The sequence below is a fragment of the Hyperolius riggenbachi genome, chromosome 4, assembly GCF_040937935.1.
Source record: "Hyperolius riggenbachi isolate aHypRig1 chromosome 4, aHypRig1.pri, whole genome shotgun sequence".
NCBI classification, from domain to species: domain Eukaryota; kingdom Metazoa; phylum Chordata; class Amphibia; order Anura; family Hyperoliidae; genus Hyperolius; species Hyperolius riggenbachi.
The window spans coordinates 274,134,898-274,158,489 of record NC_090649.1 but is presented as its reverse complement, the minus strand read 5'-3'; the positions used below and the strand labels follow the sequence as shown (position 1 = coordinate 274,158,489).

Here is a 23,592-nt window from a genome sequence, read left to right as displayed (position 1 = left end):
GGGTATCGCATTTTGAGAAAAATAATTGCGGCCTGGTATCAAAACTGCGCCAACAACAGGTACTTCATCATTCTCACACCTTACGTCCATAGTGACGCCTAACTCAGACATATGAGGTGGTGGTGTAACATTGTTAGCGCCGTCATCTTGTAACAATAATGGCTGTGAATCAGTTAATTCCCCACCAAGTAACTCCTGCGAAGTGTCAAATGGAGCGGATGTGGTGCTAGTAGTAGCAGTGGTGGCTGCGGAGTAAGATCTGTCACGTTTCCATGCGGAAGCTGAGGAAGATGAAGTGTTCTGTGTTAAATAGTCAACTACATTCTGTCAATCTTGGGAGTTTATGGTACATGCCTTCTGAAAACTGTACTTTGGTCCAGGGCTTCACGAAATCACGTCAGCACGACCTCGAACAGACCTGCCGGGTGGCCTGCCTCTGGCTCTTCCTCTGCCTTTTGGTTTTTCCGTATTGAGGGAGATGAAGAGAAAGGTATGCACTGACTTGACTAATACAATGTGCAATCACACAGATGCAGTGAAAGGTATACACTGACTGCTGGTATAATACAATATGCAATCACACAGGCGCAGTGAAAGGTATGCACGGCCTGGCATATAAAACAGAGTGCGGTCACACAACCGCAGTGAAAATGGATGCACTGACTGCTGGTATATAAAACAGCGTGCGGTCACACAGGTGCAGCGAAAAGGTATGCACGGACTGGTGTATAAAACAGTGTGTGTGGTCGGTCACACAGGTGCAGTGAAAGGTATGCACGGACTGGTATTAGAATACAATGTGCAGCAGTCACACTAGGCACTGAATGTGCTGGGCCTGTCACAGTATAGCAATCAGCAAGGGCCAGTTGCGACAGACAGTGTCAGTGGGCCCCACACAAAAAAAAAAAAAAACACATCACAAGAACATTAGCTCTCAAAAGACCTGTTTTGGTGGTGCTTTTCAGCAACAAATATCAGTGAGGAGCAAGCTAACAAGAGCCTAACTAATGCTGCATACACACTTGAGATAAAAGTCTTTGGAAAAGGCAAGATCACAGACCAATTATACCTCATTCCATAGTAGTATGAGAGCCATACTCTCATACTACATGGAATGAGAGTCACACTTGAGACTTTTATCTCAAGTGTGTATGCAGCATAAGCTTTCCCTATCTCTGCAGCAACCTCTCTCCCTTCTCTCACTAGGGCCCTGTTCATACTGTCAGCATTTGCAGAACGCATAGAAAACAAAATGCAAGTTGAAAAATGCATGCATTTATATGCGTTTTTCTTGCATTTTCTATTGTGTTTTTGCATGTTGAAAGGAAGTGCGTCACACAGGAAACAATGGGAAACGCAGAGGGAAACGTACGCTAAAAGTAGTCGAGGAGTCTGAGTCGGAGCCATTTTGGGTACCTGGAGTCGGAGTTGGAGTCGTGGTTTCAGAAATTGAGGAGTTGGAGTCGGAAGATTTTTGTACCAACTCCACAGCCCTGTATATAAAGGGGGGGGGGGGGGGGGGCTCCAGGAGAGCCTGATTGGCTGCCATGTGTCTGCTGACTGATGTAAAGGATCAAAGTTTAGCCCAATGATTCAGGACATCTCTTATCTTCCACTGCGCGCAGCTTTTGGTGTGGACTTTCAAGCAACCGTAATGCATAGATCCAGTATGAAGCAACAGGGTTTGTGTTGTTTTTTTTTTAATTTTTTTTTATTTTGCTTGCTGATTTTTGTTGTGTGAGATAAAAGTCCTGAATGTTTCCAGTGGGTGATCTGATCATGTGATTTGTTCAGAGCGACAGCAGTCAGCATGTTTCTCTCACCGCAGAGCTCTGTATTATTGGGAGTAGAGCTGCACGATTTTAGGAAAAATAGAAATTGCGATTATTTTATTTTTTTTTTCCTCAAATTGGGATTTAAATTTTTCACGATTTTCTTCAAATCGAGCTTTAGCACTAAATTCACAATGCCCCCAGTATAGTTTAGCCAGGTAAGCGCCTCCAGTATAGTTGCCCTAGTATAAGATCCTGCTATAAATAAAGAGCATTTTGATGACAATTGAGGCAGACTGTGTCTGAGAGAACTTGTTAAAGAGACTCTGAAGCGAGAATAAATCTCGCTTCAGAGCTCATAGTTAGCAGGGGCACGTGTGCCCCTGCTAAACCGCCGCTATAGCGCCGCTAAACGGGGGTCCCTTCACCCCCAAACCCTCCACTGCGACACCTGGTCGCAGACTTGGTCGTTCTTGGAGGCAGGGCTAACGGCTGCAGCCCTGCCTCAAGTCGCGTCTGCCAGCGGCGCATCGCCGCCTCTCCCCCACCCCTCTCAGTGAAGGAAGACAGAGGGGCGGGGGAGAGGCGGAGATACGCGCTGACAGACGCGTGTGGGGCAGGGCTGCGGCGGTTAGCCCTGCCCCAACCAGGAAGCGCTCCCCCGCATTACGTAGGGGATTTGGGGGATCAGGGACCCCCGTTAAGCCGCGGGATAGTGGCGTTTTAGCAGGGGCACACATGCCCCTGCTATCTATGAGGTCTGAAGCGAGATTTATTCTCGCTTCAGACTCTCTTTAATCTGGCCACAGAGCTTCCAGCAGGGTAATAGTTAAAGTGCAGAGTATCATGAAAAGCTGCCAACATGGCTATTTTTAATTACACTTTTACCAAAAAAGCAGTGTTCTACACAGAAATGTATCTTAGTTGAGCACATTAACGTCTGGGTGGTGAAAAAGTAGTGTGCTCAACGTTGGGCAGCACCACATGCAGTATGTTTGTGTGGCATATTTTGAGACCACCTGTATCTGATCACAAGTTGGAGGACTGCACTGTAACTGCCTTTAACCAGAAAAATCAGTAAGGCCGTGCATCTGGCTGAAAAGGCTTGGGGAGAAATGGATAATGGAATATTCATTTGTTTTAATTTACGTTGTGGTGCATTCTGGGTTTAGTTAATGCAAACAAACATTGTTTATTCAAATCTGTTATCTACATTTTTTTGCATCCTTTCTGTGTGCAATTTCTTGAATGAATTATACACTGCCTGCCTAACTGAAATGCTGCAGAGGACAGGAAAATTGCCAGAACTATATATTATATTGTATTACTGCCAGAACATTTAACTCTATTTATTATCACACAGCTAAAAAAAATTTCAGTTTTTATCTTTGCTTGCTGACTGTTATGTAATGTATCTCTCCATAAAGCAAAATGCAGTTCTGCTGCGCTCTCCAATATTGACACTGCCCAGCATAATATGGATCTCCAGATAGTGTAATGCCTTTGCCTTCCACACACAGAGCAGTGAGCAAAAATTAAAAAGGGAAGTTGAAGAAATGGCTCAGCTAGAGAGATGTGATCTGTTGAAGTATAAATCTAGAATTACCAATGGGAGCCATGAATGTGCGGTATTATTTGATTATATGCTAATTCCCAGCATAAGGGCGGGGGGGAATAATCCGGAAGAACTGGAACATCCTGAAAATGGATGCACTACTGAAAGACAAACTACATGAGAAACCTAGTTTTATCTATAGAAGTGCTCCCACCCTTGAGTCTAGGCTGGTGTCCAGCTTCATTGAACCCCCAAGAACAACAGGAGGGCAGGAGGGAACCTACTGTGCCAAACAGTTTTTTTCCACCTGCAGGAACTGCAAAGGGTAATGGTGCAGGAATGCTAAAGGGGAGAAGGAAATACAATTTATCTCCAGGAATATCCAAAGTAAGTTTACAATCAGACAGTGCATCACATGTAGAACAAAATAAGTGGTGTATATACTATGGTGGCCTTGTGGACTGGAATATATGTCACACCACCAAGGAACTGTATAAGGCCTCTTTTCCACGGACTGTTGAACTGTGTGCTCAGTAAGCAGTTGCCAGGCTGTAGTGAGCAGTTATCAGGCATCAGTGAACAGTTACCAGGCAGCAAACAGTTGTGAAAGTTTGAGAGACATTTCACTGCCTATCAACAGTCCATGGAAAAGAGGCCTAAAAGAATCTGGGAGCGTGTCAATGATATAATGAAGGGCCTGGAATCACTAGGGCTGTAGAGTCTAGTCGAGGAGTTAGATCAATTTTTGGGTACCTGGCGTCGGAGTCTGGGAAAAAAAAGCACAGTCTCCTAATACATGTAAACTGTAAAAGAGAAAATATAAAATGTTCCATTTCTCATATAAGGCAAAAAATGTAATTGTGCTGCTGCAATAAAGTGTGTGTACACACACGCACGTACGTACGTACGTACATACATACATACATACATACATACATACATATGCACATACATACATACATACATACATACATACATATGCACATACATACATACATACATACATACATACATACATATGCACATACATACATACATACATATGCACATACATACATACATACATATGCACATACATACATACATACATACATATGCACATACATACATACATACATACATACATACATACATACATACATACATACGCACATACATATGCACATACATACATACGCACATACGCACATACATATGCACATACATACATACATACATACATACATACATATGTACATACATACATACATACATACATACATATGCACATACATATATACATACATACATATGCACATACATATATACATACATACATATGCACATACATACATACATACATATGCACATACATACATACATACATACATACATATGCACATACATACATACATATGCACATACATACATACATACGCACATACATACATACATACGCACATACATACATACATACATACATATGCACATACATACATACATATGCACGCACATACATACATATGCACGCACATACATACATATGCACGCACATACATACATATGCACATACATACATATGCACATACATACATATGCACATACATACATATGCACATACATACATATGCACATACATACATATGCACATACATACATATGCACATACATACATATGCACATACATACATATGCACATACATACATATGCACATACATACATATGCACATACATACATATGCACATACATACATATGCACATACATACATATGCACATACATACATATGCACATACATACATATGCACATACATACATATGCACATACATACATATGCACATACATACATATGCACATACATACATATGCACATACATACATATGCACATACATACATACGCACATACATACATACATACATACATACATACATATGCACATACATACATACATACATACATATGCACATACATACATACATACATACATATGCACATACATACATACATACATACATACATACATATGCACATACATACATACATACATACATACATATGCACATACATACATACATACATACATACATATGCACATACATACATACATACATACATACATATGCACATACATACATACATACATACATATGCACATACATACATACATACATATGCACATACATACATACATACATATGCACATACATACATACATACATATGCACATACATACATACATACATATGCACATACATACATACATACATATGCACATACATACATACATACATACATACATACATACATACATACATACATATGCACATACATACATACATACATACATACATACATACATACATATGCACATACATACATACATACATATGCACATACATACATACATATGCACATACATACATACATATGCACATACATACATATGCACAAGCAAGAAGTTTTGAATCAGGATGATACCATTTATATGCACATACATACATACATACATACATACATACATATGCACATACATACATACATACATACATATGCACATACATACATACATACATACATACATACATACATACATACATACATACATATGCACATACATACATACATACATACATACATACGCACATACATACATACGCACATACATACATACATACATACATACATACATACGCACATACATACATACGCACATACATACATACGCACATACATACATACATACATACGCACATACATACATACATACGCACATACATACATACGCACATACATACATACATACGCACATACATACATACATACATACGCACATACATACATACATACATACATACATATGCACATACATACATACATACATATGCACATACATACATACATACATACATATGCACATACATACATGCATACATATGCACATACATACATGCATACATACATACATACATACATATGCACATACATACATACATACATACATACATATGCACATACATACATGCATACATATGCACATACATACATATGCACATACATACATACATACATATGCACATACATACATATGCACATACATACATACATACATACATACATATGCACATACATACATACATACATACATACATACATACATACATACATACATACATATGCACATACATACATACATACATATGCACATACATACATACATACATACATACATATGCACATACATACATACATACATACATATGCACATACATACATACATACATACATATGCACATACATACATACATACATACATACATACATACATACATATGCACATACATACATACATACATACATATGCACATACATACATACATACATACATATGCACATACATACATACATATGCACATACATACGCACATACATACATACATACGCACATACATACATACATATGCACATACATACATACATACATATGCACATACATACATATGCACATACATACATATGCACATACATACATATGCACATACATACATATGCACATACATACATATGCACATACATACATATGCACATACATACATATGCACATACATACATATGCACATACATACATATGCACATACATACATATGCACATACATACATATGCACATACATACATATGCACATACATACATATGCACATACATACATATGCACATACATACATATGCACATACATACATATGCACATACATACATATGCACATACATACATATGCACATACATACATATGCACATACATACATATGCACATACATACATATGCACATACATACATATGCACATACATACATATGCACATACATACATATGCACATACATACATATGCACATACATACATATGCACATACATACATATGCACATACATACATATGCACATACATACATATGCACATACATACATATGCACATACATACATATGCACATACATACATATGCACATACATACATACATATATATTCACATACATACATACATATATATTCACATACATACATACATATATATTCACATACATACATACATATATATTCACATACATACATACATATATATTCACATACATACATACATATATATTCACATACATACATACATATATATTCACATACATACATACATATATATGCACATACATACATACATATATATGCACATACATACATACATATATATTCACATACATACATACATATATATGCACATACATACATACATATATATGCACATACATACATACATACATATGCACATACATACATACATACATACATATGCACATACATACATACATACATACATACGCACATACATACATGCATACGCACATACATACATGCATACGCACATACATACATGCATACGCACATACATACATGCATGCGCACATACATACATGCATACGCACATACATACGTACATATGCACATACATACGTACATACGCACATACATACGCACATATAAACATACATCCATGCACGCACATACATACATACATCCATGCACGCACGCACGCACATACATACATCCATGCACGCACGCACGCACATACATACATACACGCACATACATGCACGCACATACATACAAGTTTGGGCAACTTTGTTAATCGTCATGATTTTCCTGTATAAATCGTTGGTTGTTATGATAAAAAATGTCAGTTACATATATAATATAGGAGACACAGTGATATTTGAGAAGAGAAATGAAGTTTCTTGGATTTACAGAAAGTGTGTAATAATTGTTTAAAATGAGGTAGGTGCATAAATTTCATTTTATTAATGCCAAAACCTTTAGAACTAATTATTGGAACTCCAATTGGCTTGGTAAGCTCAGTGACCCCTGAAATACATACACAGGTGAATCTAATTATGAGAAAAGAGTATTTAAGGGGGTCAATTGTAAGTTACCCTCCTTTTGATTTTCTCTGAAGAGTACAAACCTGGAGGTCTCAAAACAACTCTCAAATGACCTGAAGACAAAGATTGTTCACCATCAAGGTCTAGGGGAAGGATACAGAAAGCTATCTCAGAGATATCAGCTGTTTCCACAGTTAGGAGTATATTGAGGAAATGGAAGACCACAGGCTCAGTTCAAGTTAAAGGGAAGGTTCAGGGACGAATAAAAAAATAAAATAAAAATCTGCATCCACTTACCTGGGGCCTCCTCCAGCCCGTGGCAGGCAGGAGGTGCCCTCGGCGCCGCTCCGCAGGCTCCCGGTGGTCTCTGGTGGCGTGCCCGACCTGGCCAGGCTGGTGGCCAGGTCGGGCTTCTTCTGTGCTCCAAAATGCGCCTCACGGCGGCGCGCTGACGTCATCCGCGTGTGTTTACATTTAGCCTGCGAGCCGCCATCGGCGGCCCGCAGGCTATTCACGGAGCCCCCCGCCGTGAATTGACAGGAAGCAGCCGCTCGCGTGAGCGGCTGTTTCCTGATTAATCAGCCTGCAGCTGGCGACGCAGTACTGCGTCGCTGGTCCTGCAGCTGCCACTTTGCCGACGCACGGTATAAGCGTGCGGTCGGCAAGTGGTTAAGGGAAGACCACAGGCTCAGTTCAAGTTAAGGCTCAAAGTGGCAGACTACGAAAAATCTCAGATAAACAGAAGCGACGAATGCTGAGAACAGTCAGTCAACCCACAGACCAGCACCAAAAACCTACAACATAATTTTGCTGCAGATGGAATCACTATGCATCGTTCAACCATTCGGCGCACTTTACAGAATGAGATGCTGTATGCGAGAGTGATGCAGAGGAAGCCTTTTCTCCACCCACAGCACAAACAGAGCCACTTGAGGTATCCTAAAGCACATTTGGGCAAGCCAGCTTCATTTTGGAATAAGGTGAACAGTTATTTGGGTATAACAAGGGGTGTTATTTTGGGTATAACAAGGGGTGTTATGCATTGAGGAAAAACAGCACAGCATTCCAAGAAAAACACCTGCTACCTACAGTAAAATATGGTGGTGGTTCCATCATGCTGTGGGGCTGTGTGGCCAGTGCAGGGACTGGGAATCTTGTCAAAGTTGAAGGATGCATGGGTTCAACTCAGTATCAGCAGATTCTGGAGACCAAGGTCCAGGAATCTGTGACAAAGCTGAAGCTGCGCCGGGCTGGTTCTTTCAACAAGACAGCGACCCTAAACACTGCTCAAAATCCACTAAGGCATTCATGCAGAGGAACAAGTACAACGTTCTGGAATGGCCATCTCAGTCCCCAGACTTGATTATAATTAAAAATCTGTGGTGTGAGTTAAAGAGAGCTATCCATGCTAGGAAGCCATCAAACCTGTATTAACTAGAGATGTTTTGTAAAGAGGAATGGTCCAAAATACCTTCAACCAGAATCCAGACTCTCATTGGAACCTACAGGAAGCGTTTAGAGGCTGTAATTTTTGCAAGAGGAGGATCTACTAAATATTTTTTTAGGAGCGGCCTTTCCATGCCAGTTCACGGAGGCTGCCTCCGTGAACAGTGTGCGAGCCGCCGATCGCGGCTCGCACGCATAATGTAAACACGCGGGGAAGAAATCCCCACTGTTTACATCAATACAGCGCTGCTGCGCAGCAGCGCAGAAGCCTATCCTATCAGGCGCAGGACGGTTAACCGCCCTGCGCAGCTCAGAGGGGAAGAGAGAGGGAGGGAACGGTGGAGATGGCGGAGAACGCTGCGGAGGGGGGCTTTGAAGAGCCCCCCGCTAAGCAAATGCAGCCGGCGGCGATCAGACCGCCCCCCCCCCCCCCAGCAGGACATCCCCCTAGTGGGGAAAAAGGGGGGTAGTCTGATCGCCCTGCTGCACTCCTGAGCGGTGCTGCGGGCTGTAGAGCCCACGCAACACCGATCACTGAAAAATCCCCTGGTCCTTAAGTGGTTAAACAATTATGGTACACTTTCTGTAAATCCAATAAACTTAATTTCGTTTCTCAAATATGACTGTGTGTGTGTGTGTCTCCTATATGATATATTTACCTGACATTTTTTATCGCAAAACGATTTATACAGCAAAATCATGACAATTAACTAGGTTGCCCAAACTTTCGCATGATGTGTAGTTGTTACTTCTAGTGATGGTCAATGAGATGCAAATATTCTGCGTCAATGCACATTTTGTATGCAAATGCATGCCTTTGCTCATGAAATCAGATGATATGTTGTCAAAATCGGGTTTGGTGACTATAAATTAAGTTACACAGCAGTACATATGCACTCCCCGCAGAGCTGTTGTGAATCCACTGAGAATGTTGTGCACACTAAACACAGAGATGTTGTCTATCACCACAACCTTGTTCAGAATGTGCATGAAGAATGTGTTATCGAGGAAGAATCCCCTCATTCTCCTGCAGAGTACCTGCACATCACTCTTAATCTACAATCTACACGATACGATTCTTGTGCGATTCGATTACGATTATATTTACGATCTGATTAAATCTGTCATGTCCGACCGGGATTCGATTCGATCCTGGTTGCAAAACAATGGCAAATCGAATTGAATCAAATCGGACATGTCATATTTAATCGGATCGTAAATAGAATTGTAATCGAATCGCACAAAGAATCATATTGTGTAGATGGGGCTTTATGCCTAGTACACACCATACAATTAATTGTCTGTTAGATTTTCTGTAAGATTTTCTGTAAAGTACTGGTAGAGACTGGTCTCTATCTCTGGTGCATTGTCTTCTGGTTATCTCCTGCTGAGTAGAACAATGCCTAATTGCTAGGCAGATAGATGATTTCCAACATGTTGGAAATTATCTATAGGTGGCCATACACTGGTCGATTTGCCATCAGATTCGACAAATAGATCCCTCTCTGAATCTGATCAGAGAGGGATCGTATGGCTGCCTGTACTGCAAACAGATTGTGAATCGATTTCAGCATGAAACCGATCACAATCTGTGGTGGTGCTGCCGCCGCCGTTTAAGTGTATGGGCACCTTATGATGTACCACCAGTTAGATTGTCTCCGCCCTAGGGCCTGATGGATGTTCTTTGTTCCTGGTTGTACCATCTACAAGTACTGTTATAAGGGTTTTGATTGCCATTTAAAGGATACCCGACGTAACATGTGACATGAGATAGACGTGTATGTACAGTGCCTAGCACACAAATAACTATGCTGTGTTCCTTTTTTTTTCTTTCTCTGCCTGAAAGAGTAAAATATATCAGGTATGTAAGTGGCTGACTCAGTCCTGATTCAGACAGGAAGTGACTACAGCATGACTCTCACTGATAAGAAATTCCAACTATAAAACACTTTCCTAGCAGAAAATGGCTTCTGAGAGCAAGAAAGAGATAAAAATGGGGAATTTCTTATCAGTGAGGGTCACACTGTAGTCACTTCCTGTCTGAATCAGGACTGAGTCAGCCACTTACATACCTGATATATTTTACTCTATGTAAGTGGCTGACTCAGTCCTGATTCAGACAGGAAGTGACTACAGTGTGACCCTCACTGATAAGAAATTCCCCTTTTTTATCTCTTTCTTGCTCTCAGAAGCCATTTTCTGCTAGGAAAGTGTTTTATAGTTGGAATTTCTTATCAGTGAGAGTCATGCTGTAGTCACTTCCTGTCTGAGTCAGGACTGAGTCAGCCACTTACATACCTGATATTTAACTATTTCAGACAGAGAAAGAAAAAAAAGGAACACAGCATAGGTATTTGTGTGCTAGGCACTGTACACACGTCTATCTCATCATGTCACGTGTCAGTTCGGGTATCCTTTAATATCTACTCTACAGACATATCATAATGCTGGCAATACACCATGAGATTTTTTTGGCAGATAGATGGGTCGATAGATAATTTCTGACATGTCCGATCTGATTTTCGATCATTTTTCTGATCGATTTATCATAGAAGTGAATGAAAATTGATCAGAAAAACAATCGGAAAATCGATTTGGCAGCAAATCTGCTGAAAAATCTCAGTGTATTCCCAGCATAAGTTTACTTAAAGCGGAATATAACCCTGCATTTCAACTTTGCTCTAAAACATTATTTACAGTATATTATATGCAACCAGCATTTTTTTTTACTAGACCAGCATTGGAAGGGTTACACAGGGCTTTAAAGTTCCTTAGATTTCTGCAGATGCATCCGAAGCTGAAAAGAGATACATTTTGTTTACAGAAATGTATCTAAGTGTTGAATGACTCATCTCTCTGACTGAGAAGGAGCTTGAAGGACTGCCAAAGAGTGTGTAACTGTTTATCAATAGATACATAGAATGTAACAATCTGAACTTCTGCATATCTCTCCAGGAACTTGAAACGTCTGTGTTTAACCCTTCCAATGCTGGTCTAGTAAAAAAAAATGCTTTTTGCATATAATATGCTGTAAATAATATTTTAGAGCAAAGTTGAAATGCAGGGTTATATTCCGCTTTAAACTGCATCTCTGGTGTACATAAAAAAAACCAGAGGTACGCTAATGCTTAAAAGTTAGTGTCCCAACACATTCAATTCACTAAGCTCATGCTGGTGATGAGGCAAGAGAAAACTTACCAGCACATATCGATCTTGTCTTATTAAGGTGAAGATAAGTTTTCACAGAGAGAGAGTTATCTTATCACTTCAGTCCTTAAGTTACCTTCTCTGTAGTTATTTTCACGTGCAGTTAATTAACAGCCTGTCTTTAACTTTAGAATTCTGAAGTTCTTCTAAGGATTAAAACGTTAACAATGTTTGTCTCCAATGCTCTGAATGCAAAAACAGTAGCTGACTTCCTGTGCGATCGACCGATATCTTGCATCCTGCTCAATTGACTAAGCTGGTCGATTTGACATAAAATCTGCCACTTTTCATCGATGGGGAATTCTGGAACACACTCGATTCCCTCTCGATTTGATAGAGTAATCGAATCTTTACAGAACACGAGCAGATGCTGAATATGAAGTTTGTAGCAATGGGAGGAAGGGCGGACCATTATTCAATTTCAGAAGTCTAAGGCCCGGTTCACATTAGCGTTCCCTGTCCGGATCCGCCTGATCGGATCCGGACCATATACTGTACAAACGGAACGTACGTTCCGCATAGCAATGCAAAGGCTATGCGGACGTTCACATGCGTACGTTCCGTACAGAACGGAGCCGGATCGGATCTGGACTCCGGAGGCTTTTCCAACATGCGCTATTTTTTGGGTCAGGATCATCTGGCCCACGCACCCGGACCGGATCCTGACTGCACCTTGCGGATATAGAAACCTATGGGGAACGGAAGCACAGAACACACTGGAGACAAACACCTGACGTTCTACCCCACTTCCTATGCGTATCATAGTGGCCATTTCGGATGGGGACACATGGGCCCAGCATATCTGGAGTGGAGCAGCAGTGACACACGTGCTGGAGCTGTTTGGCAGTATGTCGGAGGTGGAGGTGAGGCCTACAGCAGAGGACTTGTTGTACAGGTGAACCTTCTGCTGACCCTAACAACTTTAAAGGTATTTTGTTATTTTTTTACGATCCAGATCCGGATGGCAGCCTGAAACAGTCCTGATGCAAACGGTCCGGATCGGAACCGTACGGTTCCAATCCGGATCAGGTCCTGATACGATCCGGATCCGGTCCGTTTGCATGCCAAAACACAAGTGTGAACGGGGCCTTAAAAAAAAAAAAAAAAAAACTACCGGTAGACCGCTGGCTCCATAGTCCCTGACTAGTCCGGAAGTGAGGACGAAATGGGTAGGTTGGAGCCAGCACTTCTGATGTCCTCCCACTTGGCGTACACCGGCCGGTATACAGTTAGTAAGCGTTAGAGAGGCAGCGAGATGACGCTGGACACTCGGCATGGAGAGGTGAACATCGCTAATCCTTCCTAGCGTTCAATTTCCCCAGGATTTTTGTGTAAAAAGTGGTTAAATTAATTTCAAATAATTTTCAAACATAATTTATTTATTTTTTGTAATCAGTTTTTTTTAAATATTGAATTCAATACAGATTAATGTATTGGATTCAATAAAAAAAAGTGTTTGCCGCGAGATGTTGATGACGCTGCTTGACCTTGACGTCATCAACACCGATCGCCGGGGAACATGTCATTACCCGAGGGAGAAGCAAATCCGCCAAGTGACATGGAAGAAGACACTGTGGAAGCTATCAGAGGTACACGACGAGGGATCAGCACGACAACGGTGAGTATAACACCCCACCAAGTCTCCCCCAGTGTAGGTCAGATGCCGCAGTATAGGTCGGCAGGTATAGATGCCGCAGTATAGGTCGGCAGGTATAGATGCCGCCGTATAGGTCGGCAGGTATAGATGCCGCCGTATAGGTCGGCAGGTATAGATGCCGCCGTATAGGTCGGCAGGTATAGATGCCGCCGTATAGGTCGGCAGGTATAGATGCCGCCGTATAGGTCGGCAGGTATAGATGCCGCCGTATAGGTCGGCAGGTATAGATGCCGCCGTATAGGTCGGCAGGTATAGATGCCGCCGTATAGGTCGGCAGGTATAGATGCGACCGTATAGGTCGGCAGGTATAGATGCGGCCGTATAGGTCGGCAGGTATAGATGCGGCCGTATAGGTCGGCAGGTATAGATGCGGCCGTATAGGTCGGCAGGTATAGATGCCGCCGTATAGGTCGGCAGGTATAGATGCCGCCGTATAGGTCGGCAGGTATAGATGCCGCCGTATAGGTCGGCAGGTATAGATGCCGCCGTATAGGTCGGCAGGTATAGATGCCGCCGTATAGGTCGGCAGGTATAGATGCCGCCGTATAGGTCGGCAGGTATAGATGCCGCCGTATAGGTTGGCAGGTATAGATGCCGCCGTATAGGTCGCCGGTTAAAAATAAGGCAGGTTTGGATGTGCTGTATAGGTCGCCAGGTATAAATAAGCCAGGTATGGATGCGCAGTATAGGCTGCCAGGTATGGGTGCGCAGTATAGGCTGCCAGGTATGGATGCGCAGTATAGGCTGCCAGGTATGGATGCGCAGTATAGGCTGCCAGGTATGGATGCGCAGTATAGGCTGCCAGGTATGGATGCGCAGTATAGGCTGCCAGGTATGGATGCGCAGTATAGGCTGCCAGGTATGGATGCGCAGTATAGGCTGCCAGGTATGGATGCGCAGTATAGGCTGCCAGGTATGGATGCGCAGTATAGGCTGCCAGGTATGGATGCGCAGTATAGGCTGCCAGGTATGGATGCGCAGTATAGGCTGCCAGGTATGGATGCGCAGTATAGGCTGCCAGGTATGGATGCGCAGTATAGGCTGCCAGGTATGGATGCGCAGTACAGGCTGCCAGGTATGGATGCGCAGTATAGGCTGCCAGGTATGGATGCGCAGTACAGGCTGCCAGGTATTGATGCGCAGTATAGGCTGCCAGGTATGGATGCGCAGTATAGGCTGCCAGGTATGGATGCGCAGTATAGGCTGCCAGGTATGGATGCGCAGTATAGGCTGCCAGGTATGGATGCGCAGTATAGGCTGCCAGGTATGGATGCGCAGTATAGGCTGCCAGGTATGGATGCGCAGTATAGGCTGCCAGGTATATAAAGCCAGCTATAGATGCACATTAATTTGATTCCCCCTCCCTCCCAGAGATCCCTGGTGCTTAGGAGAAATAAATTACACACCCAGCATACACTGCAGGCAAAGAGAGGGAGGGGGAATTAGTGATTAAGCTGCATCAGTGGGCAGAGCTCCAGAAACTGGACTATATTGCACACCCTGCATCACTATAGACCAAGGGGGGGTGTTAGCTTCAGTGATAATTAGTGCACAAATTATGACCTAATAGGTCATAATTTGTGCACTAATTATCACTGAAGCTAACACCCCCCCTTGGTCTATAGTGATGCAGGGTGTGCAATATAGTCCAGTTTCTGGAGCTCTGCCCACTGATGCAGCTTAATCACTAATTCCCCCTCCCTCTCTTTGCCTGCAGTGTATGCTGGGTGTGTAATTTAGTCCAGTTTCTGGAGCTCTGCTCACCATTGCAGTTAAATCATTCAGGTATGAGGTTGTTTGAAAGCGCTGCCATGTCTCCCACTGTGCAAACTTGAATGTAAGTATACTAGTGGCTAGCTGCCTTCACTGTTTTAAATTCACTCTCAAATTTTTAGATTAGAGTTAGCACATAATTTTGCATCTGTTTTGCATTAGAGGCATGTATTCAGCCCTAGGGGGCTCTGCATTGCCGCTGATGGCTTACAATTCAGGTGCATCCTTGAGCGCTTATCATTTGTCTGTTTTGTTTGGCTTAGGAGAAATAGGATTTGCTCACCCGGGCCTCCAGCAGCAGCCACATACCCTCCTCCATCGCGTACAGCTCAGGTCTGTGTACAGTACCAGGACGTGGCTTGATGACTTCATCAAGCGGCGTCCCGATACTGTACAGAGATTGGAGCTGTACGCAATGGATGAGAAAAAGAGAGAACACCAAGAGCCCAATATAGTGTAGTATGTACTGGTAAGGTATAATTGATAGAGTAATAATATAAATTTAATACTCACAAACCAGGGTTACCAAGTAGGCAACCACTGTCAAAGCAGGTGGGAAGATTGTCCTGACCCCACTCAGGATTAAAAAGTCGCTCTCTGTAGTTGAAGAAGGAAGGGTACAACCCTCCACCAAGGGTGGACCTGATGTAGATAATAGGATAACAGAGGCGCCAATAGGATAAAAAACACTAAAAGAACTTAAAAACCCATCTTGGTATTAGAGGAGGCAGTGGTGGACTCACCCCCTCCAAGCAGAACACACAACTGTGGATTTTCAGTCAAAACAATTTTATTGGATACTCCAAATAAAGTGCAACGCATTTCACGGGATACAAACCCGCTTCATCAGGCAATAACAGATAGGAGTAAACAGCATCTGCCAGTATCATCAACACTCAGAGGCGCTCAGTGTTGATGATACTGGCAGATGCTGTTTACTCCTATCTGTTATTGCCTGATGAAGCGAGTTTGTATCCCGTGAAACGCGTTGCACTTTATTTGGAGTATCCAATAAAATTGTTTTGACTGAAAATCCACAGTTGTGTGTTCTGCTTGGAGGGGGTGAGTCCACCACTGCCTCCTCTAATACCAAGATGGGTTTTTAAGTTCTTTTAGTGTTTTATATCCTATTGGCGCCTCTGTTATCCTATTATCTGTACGCAATGGAGGAGGGTTGTGCGGCTGCCGCTGGAGAGATGCCCTTAAGCATGGGAACCGGAGGTGATGATCTGAGGGTGGGGAGGAGTGGAAGAGATCGGAGGGCATCCAGCCATCCTAGGGAATCCCACTGAAGTGGAGCCGGCGGGGCAGAGCAGCTAGGTATCTTTCTGGCGGCATGGACGAGTCTGGCTCGTCCATACCGCTTTCAGCATTTTCTTGCTGGATGAGCCAGGCTCATCCATAATGCTAGAAGGGTTAAGTAGATTATTGATGTACCTGATATACGCCTTGATTATGAAATTGCAAAATATAGCAAACAGCAGGAGTGTTCTGTAAAAACTTGTTAGGCTATTTTTTTTTATTTTTTCTTCTTCTATGAATCTATTTGAATTAAAACTTTTCAAGAAGTGGTCTGTGTAAAACTCAATGCAAAAGAGTGGTATGCCTGCATATATTTATAAAGGTCAAGCCCTACCTGAGTATTGAGGTGGATTACATTTGGGGAGCTGCTGATACATGGGGGTCCATGGAATGAGAGCAAGTTTTTACATTCACGAGGGGGATTGCTATCTGCAGGTGGAACTGGAAAGACTTATTACACTATCTAGGGATCTATGTTTTGAAGGGCATTGTCAATATTGGAGAGCACAACAGAACTGAAATTTGCTTTATGAATTGTCTGGAGATTTCTGCAGCAATCCCAAAATCGTTTGAGTTTTCTCTGCGCTCTTGGGGTAATTTTGGTCGGCCGGCCACTCCTGGGAAGGTTCACCACTGTTCCATGTTTTTGCCATTTGTGGATAACGGCTCTCACTGTGGTTCGCTGGAGTCCCAAAGCTTTAAAAATGGCTTTATAACCTTTACCAGACTGATAGATCTCAATTACTTTTGTTCTCATTTGTTCCTGAATTTCTTTGGATCTTGGCATGATGTCTAGCTTTTGAGATGCTTTTGGTCTACTTCTCTGTGTCAGATAGCTCCTATTTAAGTGATTTCTTGATTGAAACAGGTGTGGCAGTAATCAGGCCTGGGGGTGACTACAGAAATTGAACTCAGGTGTGATGAACCAGTTAAGTTATGTTTTTAACAAGGGGGGCAATCACTTTTTCACACAGGGCCATGTAGGTTTTGAGGTTTGTTTTTTTTCTCACTAAATAATAAAAACCATCATTTAAAACTGCATTTTGTGTTCAATTATGTTATCTTTGACTAATAGTTAACGGTTTTTGATGAGCAGAAACATTTAAGTGTGACAAACATGCAAATGAATAAGAAATCAGGAAGAGGGCAAATAGTTTTTCACACCACTGTATGTATGTATGTAAGCTCTGAATACTCCCACTTTGTTTAGCTGACGTTTGAGTTTTGATGGAACCCCCAAATAGAGATTTGACAGAAAACCATGTTTTGCTCCACCCTCCCCCTCTTATCGATTTTGCCACACATTAACCAGCCACAGTAAAATTTATGCTGCACTTGGGGCTCCTTAACGTGAACTTGACATGAGGAAACGGTCATTCATGTTAGATACTTGCCTATGTAGAGGGAAGGCTCTGGTTACCATAGAGCAGGGGTCTCAAACTCGCGGCCCGCGGGCCATTTGCGGCCCACGATACAATATTTTGTGGCCTGCGCCGGCAAAAGCTTCCTTATAGTTCGCTTCACTGCTCCCAAGTAATCCGCCGCATCCCGCCGCTAAACGAGGGCTGCAGAGCCCCCAAATCGCCCGGGGGGCAATCCGACGGCATTTCCTGAAAGGGGCAGAGCTTTCAGCTTCAGCTGTGCCCCTCCTGACGTAAATCGCCACACGGATCGCCGCCTCTCCCTGCCCCTTTCTGTGAAGGAAGGGTGAGAGGGGCGGGCAGAGGCGGCGATGCGCCGCGATTGACGTCAGGAGGAACAGAGCTTTCAGCTCTGCCCCTTCCAGGAAATGCCGGCGAATTGCCCCTTGGGCGATTTGAGGGCTCTGCAGCCCTCGTTTTGCAGCGGGGACCAGGCGGATTACTTGTAATGGGAGCACTGAAGCGAACTATAAGGTAAAATAGGCAAAATAGTTTGCTTCAGTGTGAATTTGATTTTGAAATAAAAATCAATGCAAGGGACGGGGTTGGGTTGCTGATTGTGAAATCCCTTATGCGGCCCAGCCTCATCCTGACTTTGCCTCCTGCGGCCCCCAGGTAAATTGAGTTTGAGACCCCTGCCATAGAGCCTTTCATGTCCGTCCCATCTTCCAGCACTGTACTACGTTAAAGTTATTCAGCCTGCTAGGCTGAATATTTCTTCGGCACTCCTCTGGCAGCCTTCAGAAGGAGACACTTGGGGATGTGGGTACTTCAGAAGGCTGCCCGAGACTGCCAAAGACAGTCGGTCAAAGAACTTCAACGGGGGACAGTGCTAGAATGATGAGATGGACCGAGGACCAGAAAGGCTCTATTGTATGCAGAGCCTACCTTCTACAAGTTGGCCGCAATGTTGATGTAAAGTACAACTGAAGTGAGAAGAATATGGAGGATGCCATATTTATTTCCCCTTTAAACAATAATACTAATTGCCTGCCCACCCTGCTGATCTGTTTGGCTGCAGTAGTATTTGAATAACACCAGTAACAAGCATGCAGCTAATCTCCTCAGATCTGACAATAGTGTCAGAAACACCTGATCTGCATGCTTGTTCAGGGTCAATAGCTAAAAGTATTAGAGGAAGAGGATCAGGAGGGCAGCCAGGCAACTGGTATTGCTCAAAAGGAAATGTAATGACCCGCCATGTAATGACAACTGAGTTTTGTGGGTATGCAGAGTTCAGGAGCCAATTTCATGTTGCATCCAATTGCCTTCTTTCATTGGAACAAAATTTCAGTCCAAACAGTAGTGTTGACGTAGAGTTCTGGATCCTGCATTCAGAAGCCCAAATTATGCCGAACACCACACTTCAGTTCCAAGGTGGTGGACAGGGTCTTCAGGTTGCGGTCCACATCTAGCTTCACATAACTCCAATGCTTCTTCCTCTCAAGCTGGAAGGAAGGAGCATGAAAGTCACGTGAAGAGCACATGACTGATATTTTATATTTTTCTGAAGGTTTTTTCAACAGAGAATAGGCGTACTCTGCATAGTTGTCATAATTTTATGTTTTAGAGTTAATGATTTGCTCATATTTTATATTTTATATGCATAATGTGTATGAGTGAATAGTATTAATGTATTGCTGGAGGTAATTGATTTATTGTTTTATTGGATATTCTGAATTAATCATGGAGGGCAGGTAACGATATCTGTCTGCTCTATCAGTAATAATTTAATATGAACTTTGTTTGCCTGGCAGCAGACGGTCCACTGAAATGAAAGCAAAAACTGCATATGTATGTGTGGGTTAAACCCTAGATGAAAAAAAAAATAGCTGTCCCCATAATGGAGGAGTCCAAAAATAAGCTGCTTATTTTGCTGACAACACATGAAGGTATACTTTGGTCCAGGGCTGTGGAGTCGGTACAAAAAGCTTCCGACTCCAACTCCGACTCCTCAGTTTATGAAACCACAACTCCCAACTCCGACTCCGAGTACCCAAAATGGCTCAGACTTCGACTCCGACTCCTTAGTCTAATACTTAACAGGGCTGTGGATTTTGTACAAAAATCATCCGACTCCCGACTCCAACTCATCAGTTGATGAAATCAACGACTCCAACTCCGGCTGCCCAAAATTACTCCGACTCCACAGCCCTGCTTTGGTCACTATCCACTTTCATGCAGTGGATGCAACCAAATCCATATTGCGACACAGTTGACCATTCTGAGGCAAACCATGGCAGACCTTCATTTTCTCATCTGTGTCTGCTTTTTTTCTGTTTCTATGTTGTAGGCTTATAAGGCAATGAAAATGGGACCTTTAATGTAACCTTTATAAAAAGCTACTGCACTTTACACATTAAGCATTCAATAATAATGAACTTTTTTTTGTGAGTTCTTGGTGTGCTAATGCAGTGTTTTTTGGGTTTTTTCCAGTTGACTGTGGAAATAAAACAAACTGTGCTGACTGTTTTAATACATCAGGCTGCGCCTGGATGGTGTGCAACAATGGTAAGATCCTAATGGTAACCATCATTTCTCCACATTACAGCAAATCTCACTGAAACTGTGCCACCATTGCACTGCTAGTTTTTGTAATGTATGAAGCACTACAAATTATGTATCTGTTAGTAGGCCAGCCACTTGATTGATGGAAATGTACCACTGTTCCTCATGTTGGTTTTATTTTCTTTCTTTTTATAAAAAAAACCAAACCAATTTTCATAACAGAAGAGAACATAAAAGAAAAAATATACCGTATATACTCGCAAGCAAGCCGAATTTTTGACCCCCCAAAAGTGGGCCAAAAGTTGGGGGGTCGGCTTGCTTGCGAGTCATGTGTGGGTGGGTGGGTGGATAGGTGCTGTCCCTCCCCGCTCCCCCCGCGGCCACCGCTGCTATTACCTTAGGCGGCGCCGCTGCCTCTATCCCCGTCCTCCTCCGGTAACTCATTCACAGCAGCGCGCCCCCCGCTGCTGTGATGACGCAGGAAACCATAGAGAGCGGTTCCCATAGTAACGGCATCACGCTACAGGAAGCCGCTCTCTATGGTTTCCTCGTCATCACAGCAGCGAGAGGCGCGCTGCTGTGAATGAGTTACTACCGGAGGAGGACGGGGATAGAGGAAGCGCCGCCGCCTGAGGTAATAGCAGCAGCGGCGGCCGCAGGGGGAGCGGGGAGGGACAGCACCTACCCACCCATACTGGGGCATTATGCTAGCTATATGGGGCACTATACTAGCTATAATGGGGCACTATACTAGCTATACTGGGGGCACTATACTAGCTATACTGGGGGCACTATACTAGCTATACTGGGGGCACTATACTAGCTATACTGGGGGCACTATACTAGCTATAATGGGGCACTATACTAGCTATAATGGGGCACTATACTAGCTATACTGGGGGCACTATACTAGCTATACTGGGGGCACTATACTAGCTATACTGGGGGCACTATACTAGCTATACTGGGGGCACTATACTAGCTATACTGGGGGCACTATACTAGCTATACTGGGGGCACTATACTAGCTATACTGGGGGCACTATACTAACTATACTGAGCACTATACTAGCTAAACTGGGGCACTTCACTAGCTATACTGAGCACTATACTAGCTATACTGAGCACTATACTAGCTATACTGGGGCATTTTACTAGCTATACTGAGTACTACCTACCTATACTGAGCACTATACTAGCTAAACTGGGGCACTTCACTAGCTATAATGAGCACTATACTAGCTATACTGAGCACTATACTAGCTATAATGAGCACTATACTAGCTATACTGGGGCATTTTACTTGCTATACTGAGCACTACCTACCTATACTGGGCACTATACTAGCTATACTGGGACATACTGGGGGGATCACGCGGCCAGCGTTTCCTACCCCGGCTTACATGAGGGTCAATCATTTTTTACTGTTTTTTGGGGTAAAAGTGGGGGGGTCGGCTTACATGCGGGTCGGCTTGCTTGCGAGTATATACGGTAGATTTAGTGGACTTTGTTTATCTGGTGGGAGGAGCTGATCTCATTGTTTTGGCCAACAGGACCTTATGCTGGGTACACGGTACGATTTTCCGCTTGATAGATGGATCCGATAGATAATAACCGGCATGTCCCATATTCCTTCCAATCAATTCTGCGCTCAGATTTCTCATAGAAGTGAATGGAAATGGATAAGAAAAACGAGCGAAGATGAGAGAATCGAGTGCAGAATCGAGCGGAAAAACGATCGGGTGGGAAAATCGAGCGGAAAAACTTAATATGTGTACCCAGCATTAGATGCGTTACAGAAGTGGCTTCCCAGAATTTTCTGATGCTTGTGAGATTGGTTTGTGAAAAAGGGCAATCCATGGGTCAGGCTGGACCAGCACTCCCAAGACCTCACACAACCCGAGCAAAGCATACATTGCAAAAATAGCCCTTAAAGAGACACTGAAGCGAGAATAAATCTCGCTTCAGTGCTTATATTCAGCAGGGGCATGTGTGCCCCTGCTAAAACGCCGCTATCCCGCGGCTAAACGGGGGTCCCTTACCCCCCA

At 43.0% G+C, this 23,592-nt stretch overlaps 1 protein-coding gene across 2 annotated transcripts in view; it reads left to right on the top strand.

The window, feature by feature from the left end:
- Positions 1–23,592, top strand: part of CD164 (CD164 molecule) — a 104,688-nt gene that overhangs the window by 20,264 nt on the left and 60,832 nt on the right. For both annotated transcript variants that reach the window (XM_068279445.1, XM_068279444.1), the window contains exon 2: positions 21,473–21,547. In XM_068279445.1, coding sequence (XP_068135546.1) covers positions 21,473–21,547 — 75 coding nt within the window. The remainder of the gene's footprint in view (positions 1–21,472; positions 21,548–23,592) is intronic.